A 10,479-nucleotide genomic window follows, 5' to 3' on the forward strand; every position below is an offset into this window, starting at 1 on the left:
ATATTTCTTTTTTTTATCTGTGAAACAGCCAAGGTGATGCACTTTCTTCCCTCAGGAGATCTACCTAAAGTCATACATGCACTCGTATCATCACACTTGAACTACTGCAATACCCTCTACTTGGGTCTCCCAGCAAAATAATTGCACCGTTCACAGCTGATGCAAAATTCAACAGCCAGGCTTTTTTTTACTATTTAAACTCTCCTGCCACATAACACCTATTCTCTACTCCCTTTACTGGCTCCCTGTAAAATGGCAAACCTATTTCAAGATTGACTTACTAACTTTTACTGCACTACATAACCTGGGTCCAAGTTACCTGAAGCAGTTTTTGATTCCTTATACCCCCACTCACTTACTTCAATCTGCAGATTAAAGAACTATTAGCCAGTAACTAGAATCTCCCTTAATTAATTTGGTTGTCAAGATTATAGCTTTGTAGCTCCGACTATAGAACTTGCTTCCTTGCACAGTTTGAGAGGCCTCCACTCTAGAAACCTTCAAAAACAGAAGAAAGACTTACCTGTTTATTGAAGTATTTCACTAATGTCCCTGTATTTTTTTTTTTTTTTTTTTTAAAAAGGAAAATACAACCCAAATGCTTAGCCCTCTTTTCCATATGCTTGTTTATTTTGTATCTTTTTTTAATGCAAATGTAAAGCACTTTGATTATTATTATTATTATTATTATTATTATTATTATTACTACCTTGTGCTAAAATTATGCTGATTGGCCTGTTTGTAAGAAGCATGCCCATAGGTGCCTCTGCCAAATTTGTATTGTTTGGCTAGACTCTTTCTGCTTGATTGAGAACCTCATTTAGTAGTGTTGGGGAAGAAGTAATGGTCACTGTGGTGCCTCTTGGTTACCTAAAGCTCAGGTAGTTCTCAATTTAAAAACCCATGAATATCAAACCCTAATATTGTGACTGTCATTGTCTACAGTTGTTGTAGGTACACTCTGTTAGCTGGACATCTTGATGTGGATGGTGAATTATGATATACTTGAATTATGATATACTTACACGTGTGTGCAACTGAGACTCCTGCATTTTACATACAAATAGAAAGCAGGCCTTTTATTTATAGCAGTGTGTTGGTGGACGATTCAGGCTGCCTGAATCGTTCTTCCTTCAGTTTTTCTTCAGATAAATCTATCAGATCCTCAGTCACCTCGCCAGAGCATCAGATTGTTGGTCTTCTATAGCCTGTGTTCTCGGGTTCTAATGATTACACAATGGATAATCTGACATTCATTGCAACAGTTTACATTGATTTAATTAAGAAGTGTTCTTGATCCTCTATCTCAGTCTCTACTTTGTTATGCTGGTAGGCACCTGCAATAACCCAGGAGGGTGTTATACGTACATCATAATATTATAAGTACATCCTTTCATAAAAGGTGACATGTTTTAAGAGATTTGCTGCAAATAATGAACATACATAGTCCATTATAGACTAAGTAGTATTGATTTGTCTCTGAATTTTAAATCTAAATTTTTTGATGTATAGCTGAAAGCAAATGAATGCAATAAAATTGGATGAAGGGATGAATGCAATAAAATTGGATGAAGGGATGTACAGTGCATCCGGAAAGTATTCACAGCGATTCACTTTTTCCACATTTTGTTATGTTACAGCCTTATTCCAAAATGTAATAAATTCATTTTTGTCCTCAAAATTCTACACTGAATTCCCCATAATGACAATGTGTAAAAAGTTTTTTTTTAGATTTTTGCAAACTTAATAAGAGAAAAAAAAAAAATGAAGAAATCACATGTACATAAGTATTCACAGCCTTTGCTCAATACTTTGTTGATGCACCTTTGGCAGCAATTACAGGCTCTAGTCTTTTTTAATATGATGCCACTAGCTTGGCACACCTATCTTTGGGCAGTTTTGCCCATCCCTCTTTGCATCACCTCTCAAGCTCCATCAAGTTGGATGGGAAGCGTCGGTGCACAGCGATTTTCAGATTTCTCCAGAGATGTTCAATCGGATTCAAGTCTGGGCTCTGGCTGGGCAACTCAAGTACATTCACAGAGTTGTCTGCAGCCACTCCTTTGATATCTTGGCTGTGTGCTTAGAGTGGTTGTCCTGCTGAAATATGAACCATCGCCCCAGTCTGATGTCAAGAGCGCTCTGGAGCAGGTTTTCATTCAGAATGTGTCTGTACATTGCTGCATTCATCTTTCCCTCTATCCTGACTAGTCTCCCAGTTCCTGCCACTGAAAAACATCCCCACAGCATGATGCTGCCACCACCATGCTTCAATGTAGGGATGGTTTTGGCCTGGTGATGAGCGGTGCCTGGTTTTCTCCAAACATAAGGCCTGGCATTGATGCCAAAGAGTTCAGTCTTTGTCTCATCTGACCAGGGAATTTTGTTTCTCATGGTCTGTGAGTCCTTCAGTTGTATTTTGGCAAACTCTAGACTGGCTGCCATGTTCTGTTTACTAAGGCGTGGCTTCCGTCTGGCCACTCTACCATACAGGCCTGATTGGTGGATTGCTGCAGAGATGGTTGTCCTTCTGGAAGGTTCTCCTCTCTCCACAGAGGAATGCTGTAGCTCTGACAGAGTGACCATCAGGTTCTTGGTCACCTCCCTGACTAGGGCCCTTCTCCCCCGATCGCTCAGTTTAGAGAACCGGCCAACTCTAGGAAGAGTCCTGGTGGTTCCGAACTTCTTCCATTTATGGATGATGGAGGCCACTGTGCTCATTTTGACCTTCAAAGCACCAAATATTTTTCTGTACCCTTTTCCAGATTTGTGCCTCGAGACAAGCCCATCTCGGAGGTCTACAGACAATTCCTTACACTTCATTCTTGGTTTGTGCTCTGACATGCACTGTCAAGTGTGTGACCTTATATAGACAGGTGTTTGCCTTTCAAAATCATGTCCAAACAACTGAATTTACCACAGGTAGACTCCAATTAAACTGTAGGAACATCTCAAGGATGATCAGTGGAAACAGGATGCACCTGAGCTCAATTTTGAGCTTCATGGCAAAGGCTGTAAATACTTATGTGCATGTGATTTCATAGTTTTTTTTTTTTTATTAAATTTTCAAAAATCTCGAAAAAAAAACTTTTTACACATTGTCATTATGGGGTATTGTGTGTAGAATTTTGAGGGCAAAAATGAATTTATTCCATTTTGGAAAAAGGCTGTAACATAACAAAATGTGGAAAAAGTGAAGCGCTGTGAATACTTTCTGGATGCACTGTATGTGTCCACTAGATTATTACCCTTTACAGTATAAATTACTAGTCTCCCACTGCCTAAGAAATATGCAGGCAATGCTATCTTGCAAGAGCCTGTAAAAAGTGAGTAAACTTGTTTATGTTGGAGCATAGCAGCAGCTACAGGTTAAGTATATTTGAAAAGGTATACTGGCGGGACAGGGAGACAGTAGGTAGCATTCTCCAACTGTGATATTGTAATCTGTATAATTTGGTTTGTAATGTTATTTTATGACATTGACATATACTGGTAACATACAAGTTTTATCCATTAATCCTCCCTGCATGTGTGATGCTTAACATTTGGTATTGGTCCTCTACAATGTTAGTAAGGGACAGTGTTTATTCACAGCTAGATATGCAGTAAGTCTTGTGTTGTAGGATTCCTGTTAGAATCAGTTTCTGTGTGATTGTTGCTGCATGTGGCATTGTATATTCTGGGAGGTGGCTGTGCAAAGAACTAAATCTGTCATACACCCTGTTTTATTTTGTATTAATCATACTGTATATATATATTTATCCATGTAGGTGTTATCTACTCCAAAGGTGTTAAATCGGTGAGTATATTAAACTCCATATACAATACCTTATTTGTAATTCATATTCACAAAGTCAAAGCATGTACCCAGTCAAACAGAAAAAATTGCCATGTCACAAAATTTGTCCAGGAATGATGATGTTCGTCCATGTAAGATGACGTTTTGCCTCGTTCTGAGTTCCGTTTTTTTGGAGGGAAAAATCCGAACTCCACGTGCAAACTCGAACCTATCCGAGCCTGCACATCCCTAGTTATAATGAATATGCAGTTTGTTTAATTACATATAATATGTTTATATTTTTTTGTCTGTTTTAGTATTACAATCCATACTACAATGATGAGCGCAGCTTCTCCACAAGACTATGTATCTAGGATCAGGGTCATTAAAGGTGAGCATGGTACATGGGGATTACAGGCAATACTTGTATTCTGTGTATAGCATACCCATAGCTACAGTATATACTTTTTCCAGTCCTGTTTTGCTGTGGTTACATGAAAAATACATAGAAAATTTCAACATTCACTTCTCAGTATAGAAACGTTAGAACACTACAGTATGTTGCACTTTGAGTAACACAATATTTTTCCAATTTTTCTACATTGATGCAAATGCAATTCTGATGCTTTTTCTTTCTATGGACATGTGAGAAAACGTGAATGAGCCACTAAAGAAATCTTATATGTTACCCAACCACTTAGTATATATTCACAGCCACATTAGGAGCCAAATGAAGAGACATTTCTGGATGAAATTAGGGATTTTACTGTTCACTGCAACCTTTTTCTGCCGTGACACACTAAAGAGTGACATCCACATATATGAAACAAAATGTTAAAGAAATAATAATGAATATTAATTAATCTTATTGTATTATTAAAATCTGCTAGACATACCTGAGCACACAAACTCCCAGCAGTTATTTAAATAAAAAAACAATAACCCCCTAAACGTCCCCATCTCACCGTATCCACCCAAAGAACACACTCCAAACATTTTTTTTATATAACCCTTCCATCCCCCTCCCCACCTTGTGTTTTTCAACCCTGGCTACTTCTAGATGCCCATGCAGTATCCAATGGAACCGTTGGGAGAGTAGGAAAGCACAAAGCACACTCTCCTCCCCTTACTCTGTTGATTGACCAGGGGATGTTCTCGCACTGGACCCAGCCTTTTACCCTGCTGTTATTGTGTGCGCCACACCATGAATGTCTCTACACATTTTGGTGTCACCATACTTTGTTTCAGAAGCCTTGGATTATTATAGGACTGATGCTGAGTTGGATGCATTTACATCAAAAACTGCTGACACTTATCATTCATGCAAAAATACGCAATTACACATATATGCTATTATGATCCATACAAATCAGGATATTCAAACTATTAAGCATATCATCATGCTAGTGATGATGATGATGATGATAACTATGATAGGTATTTTAATGTAGTTTAGCAAAATAACCACAGCCAACTTCCAGAGAAAAAAAAGGACGAAAGAAATTAACATATAAAAAATAGTGCACTGTAAATAAATACAATCTGATATTGATAGCTGCTGAAACAGGGAAGGGATAGCTAGCCTCCTCAGGCAAACAGGACTTGTAGATGTGGCAAGGAGCGCTTGTGGAGCTCAAATGTCAAAAAAGAACCAACAATGTTTTTTTATGTTACTGAAAAATAGAGGGAATCAAGAACAATACTAAAACATCACAATTACCATATAATTATACATTAGACATATATTTAAATAAACAAGTTGGACAAAAGCAATTGTATAAAAAGTATATAAAATATAAATTTTCAAATAACACAATGCTAAATATAGACAGATATCCAGGACTTAGTGGAATTGGATTATACTGTGCATCAGTCAAGTCACAAAACTGGAGATGTTACTCAACTCTTTGTATAAACCAATTACTAATAGGAGTGTAAGTGGTGCATAAATCCCAAAAGACAGCTCTTTCACAAGCCGAAACGAACAACTCAATTGGATGGATATAAGGCATGACAGAAGGACATCACATTGCACATACTGAGGGAGACGGGAAGTCGCTCAAGGGGCCATGAGAAGGATACCCGCAGCCACATGCCATCGCGAGGTGGGCCTGTATGCTTTACATGCCACGGCAGATTTTTAGTCCCAGTCCGACCCTGACTGTACTGTACAGTATGTTTCAAATGATTCTTCTCTGACTACAAGAGTCACTCTTTCTAGGTGTTCCTCTTCGTATCCGATCACCAAAACTACTACACTCGCATACTAATGCTCTAACAAGAATTACTGTAGATTAGTGTTATAGAACGGAGGTATATAATACATTTACAGTATTTATCTGTCATCCTCCATGGGGTCACTGAATAACTGGGGTGTAGAGGGTACTGTTCCAGGACACAATTTCAAATTAAACTTGTTTGTGGGCTACCTCCACCATAGGACTAAGCTCCTCAGTTACTTTCTTTGTGCTCAAGGAGTAGGCACTGGGCATCATTTTTTTTCCTGTAAGTTGATTAGTTTTTTTTGCCACTTTATTTTGAACTGCAGGGTTGCTGCGGAGTTTTGCTATGAACTCCGCTGGAGGGGGACATGTGAGGAAGGTTACTGCAACCTGTCCACAGTGCCTGTCCAAGACCAAGACTTCCAGGCATCCATTGTGATTGTCGTGACTGCAAACTCCAGGAGCCATGGTTGGAACCACTCCGCAGCGCCTCAGAACTGTTGTTACGAGGCTTGCTATGGTTTTTCCCACAACTGCGCTGTCCTGCTCCTCAGGATACTCAGCAGCCAGGACTTGTCCAATTGTGCCCATCTGGGCTGGCCCTTATAAGCATGCCATTTTTAGCTCTGCCTCCCTGCAGCAGCCGTCTTCCTCTTTGCAAGTCCGGATTTTCCAGTTGCCTGGGTGGTTCCTCATACAACTCTATTATGATGTTTGGGGTCTGTGGCAGTAGCATACTTTATAGCTATGCTCAGGGCCAGTTCTAGACATTGTGGAGCTCAGGGCGAAAGTTCCCTGTTGCACCCCCGCCCAAAAAAATTTTTTTATAGAGGGCGTTCCTCTGCATGCACCTTAGGTGCACACGCTTCTCTGGAAAGGGGGCGTGTCCTTGCGGAACAGCCCAATTCATCACACTTTAGGGCATGCCCAGCACTTACAGAGGTGCTGGGCTTCCCCCAAGCTCTCCCCTCAATTAATTGCTGTGCGCAGTAATGCGCCTTAGACAGTATGTCTTACACAGTAATGCATATATATATATATATACATATAAATATATAGAGATGCTATTGTACATATATACATATATATATATATATATATATATATATATATATATATAGAAATATATATATATTATAGAGAAATACTATTATACAAATACATATATATATATATATATATATATATATAGATGTACATACAGTATATACATATAGATAGATATATGTATAAGAAAACTGACACTGCCTACATATATAATTAGGAAAAGGGGCACTATCAATGTTAATAAAACAAACACTGTCTGTCCTAGATGTCACTTTCACTTACTTAGATAAACGTCCGCTGGGACAGACAGTGGAGGTGCAGAGCAGAGCTGCAGGCACACAGCTGACTTGTCCGTGCGCCCAGCGGGCGGCGGCAGCAGTCAGTTCTACATTTCCTGGCCTCCCTGCTCCTCGGTGCATGGATCATATATATAGCAGCAGGAGGCCAGGGATACAGGGAGGAGGGCCGTCCCAGCAGCTGAGCGTCAAGCAAAATGATATCATGACGCGATATGCGCCGGCGCCCGACTCCCGGCCACACTCAAGTGAGTAGTGACGGGGCCTACGGGACGTCGGGGTTACCCTTTGGGTGGGGTGGGGGTAATAATTTATCTTACCATAACTTCACACAAGCCAGCCGGGTAGCCAGCGGAGCAGTGAAGTTATTATTTACTATTAGCCGCAGCAGATGTAATTTGTGCCCCAGAGCAGACGGAGATGGTTGGAGGTCCTGGAGGCAGGGGAGGGCGGTCTGGAGGCGGAGCCGTCAGTGGTGACTGACGGTCTCTGCAGCTCCCCCGTCGGCCATTTTTTTCTATAGCCTCAGTGAGCTGCTGGCTGCTCATGTGCAGAGGGCCAGAGGCTGTAAACGCTGCCCTATCGGAGCACTCCGATCGTGGCAGCCAGCGGAACGAAGGGGTGTGCAAAGGGCATCTGCTGGCCATTAAAAAGAATAAAAGGGACCGCCCCTGGTCACCGCCAATACTTTTATAAAGATTTTTTTTTTATGGGGACTCGGCAGCGCCCTCTAGGGAGCGGCGCTCCGGGCGATGGCCTTGTTAACCCGCCTCTAGAACCATCCCTGGCTATGCTACTGTTGTCTGCCTTTTTTTATGTGTTGCAGGTTTAACGTATCTTGTGAGGCTTGCAGAGGGCACTAAACATTTAGCATAAAAAAATTAAAAATAAATAAGGGGCTTTAACTGTGTGTCACTCTGTTAGTACATTTTCACTCTGTGTTGGTTGTGTTCTTATGATTGTTGTCACTTGGCCTAATTCAGATTGGGAATAGAGTAAGATAGAGAAAGTAACTGTACAAAGCAAACAATATTGCACTGCAAGGGGTGCAAATACATAATATTTTTTGCATGTGGGGTAAATACTGGCTGCTTTTGCATGTAGACCACAAGTGCTAAACAGCTTAATTTTTACACTGCAGTTTAGATTTCAGTTTGGGCAAATCTAAATCTCTCTGTCCCACCTGAAGTGCAACATAGTTTACCAAGATGCACAGTTACTTGCTCTTTCTTAAGCTACCTACACACTATACAATTATTGGGCCGATTGGCGAATAATAATTATTGGGCTGATTGGCAAATTATAATTCGCCAGAATAATCTGGCGAATAATAGCCTGATTTATTGTATAGTGTGTGTATGAATGATCATTTCAGAGTTTCACCGGTAAAACGGTAAGAAAACATTCACAAACTCATTCTTTCCATTATCTGATCTGTCGGTCAAGAACAAAAATCTCAGCCTCAAATTCCCGATATCGAGCAGTGTGTGTGCATTTTCAATAATCTGCCCATATTTACTATGTTCTCCTGTCACTGTCATCATCCTTGTGGGCGTACATATGCAAAATCAGTGTGGTGGGTGGAAAATCGGTAGCTTCTATGGAAAATTGCATAATATATAGCACAGATATTGGTGCTTTCAATTTTCTGGAAAATTGTCCCGTTCCTCATCCCGATCAAGAAAATCTGACAGTGTGTAGCTAGCTTAACTCTATTCCCAATTCTGAATCAGGGCTACTGTTTTATTTCTATTCTTTCATTATATCTGAAAATATTACTACTGGTCCCGGTCTGCACAGGAATAGTCGGTGTCATACTACACGTGTTCCCAATACTAGGTTAAATTGCTCCATGGCTATTCTTAACCAGGTGACCGCTGCACGTCTTGTGCTGCGAGGAACCAAGCTTTGTGCCCTTCTGGAGATGTAACAGCTGAGATGAAGGAACCCAGTGAGGATGTTGGTGCACTCCATTGCAGAACTTGCACAGGAAAGGTCAGACCATCAGTGTCCGGTGAGTGACCAGTTCTTCCCTTCCCCTGCCCCTCCTCATGTGCCATCTTCTTCACATGTCCCTATGTTCCTGCCGGTGGACATTACCCAGAAGAGAGGCTTCCTTCTGGGATAGCTCTATGCAGCAGAAGATGGACTCTTTGGCCTCATCATTGGATAGGATCTGTGAGGCGTCATCGTCAGGCCATTCCTGCATCAGAGCTCTGTGCAGGCCCAGATACCAGAGGAATCCAATTCAGATCTCTCTGAAGTGGAGTAGTGGGAGGTTGGCATGAGCTCAGAACTTGTGGACCCAGCTACCTGGGAGAGAGAAACCTCCATCCACCAAGGGGTGGAGGAATTGGTCTTAACAATTCGCCAGGCCTTGAATTTAAAAAATCTGGTGGAACCTTACATTCCTCCAGTTTTCTTACTGAAATGCAAAAAGAAATCTGCAGTCCTTTTTCTCTCTGACTCTAACCGTACAGAGATCAGCATTTCCAAGTACTAAAGCGGTTCACTTTTTCCTATCCATTCTCAGAGGAGGATCTGGATAGGATTTGCCAACATTACATTGCTGGCTAGGGGCCTGATTCAGAGATAGATGGAATTGCAGAGCCGTACACACAGGAGGTGTCTGTAGGAAACAGACTACTCCTTGCTACATCTACGATCCAACAGCCTGGGATCACCATCACAACCATCGTGACAGATGGTTGCTCCTTTGGTCAGGTTGCAGTAGCTGAAGCATACCGCAACCTGGCCAGGTCCTGGCAACTGTGAGGCCAGGAAATCTGCATCAACCTCCCGGAAAATGGGGGCAACACGCCTTGCTTCCGGGAATGGTGGCCAGCCACACCCATGCTCCACCCCCAAATGCTGCAAGATGTCAATCATGCTGTTGCTTGGGTGAGGTTTGCAAGCAAGATAACAGGACCCCTTCAGCACATGCACAGAATCGATTCTGCACATGTGCAGACCCTAAACAATCATAGCATACATCTCTGAATGAGGCCCTAAGGCCACCACCATCCCCATTCCTGATGCAGCATCCTTGAAGGATAGCTCAGATAGGAAATGTTAGGGGATCAGTAAATCGATCACTGCTAGGGCATCTCCAGGCCTGTCTTGGCAGCTGCCTGGG

The 10,479-nt window shown here is 41.5% G+C and overlaps 1 protein-coding gene across 1 annotated transcript in view; it reads left to right on the top strand.

Annotated features, from left to right (window-relative positions):
- LOC148477656 (N-acylethanolamine-hydrolyzing acid amidase-like) overlaps positions 1-9,365 on the top strand; it is a 74,470-nt gene extending 65,105 nt beyond the window's left edge. The window contains exons 9-11 of the mRNA XM_088456390.1: positions 3,771-3,799; positions 4,096-4,169; positions 9,214-9,365. Of these exons, the coding sequence (XP_088312516.1) occupies positions 3,771-3,799; positions 4,096-4,169; positions 9,214-9,365 (255 nt within the window). The remainder of the gene's footprint in view (positions 1-3,770; positions 3,800-4,095; positions 4,170-9,213) is intronic.
- The last annotated feature ends 1,114 nt before the right edge of the window (positions 9,366-10,479 follow it).

Source organism: Taudactylus pleione, unplaced genomic scaffold, assembly GCF_031769625.1.
Source record: "Taudactylus pleione unplaced genomic scaffold, aTauple2 ptg000703l, whole genome shotgun sequence".
Taxonomy (NCBI): domain Eukaryota; kingdom Metazoa; phylum Chordata; class Amphibia; order Anura; family Myobatrachidae; genus Taudactylus; species Taudactylus pleione.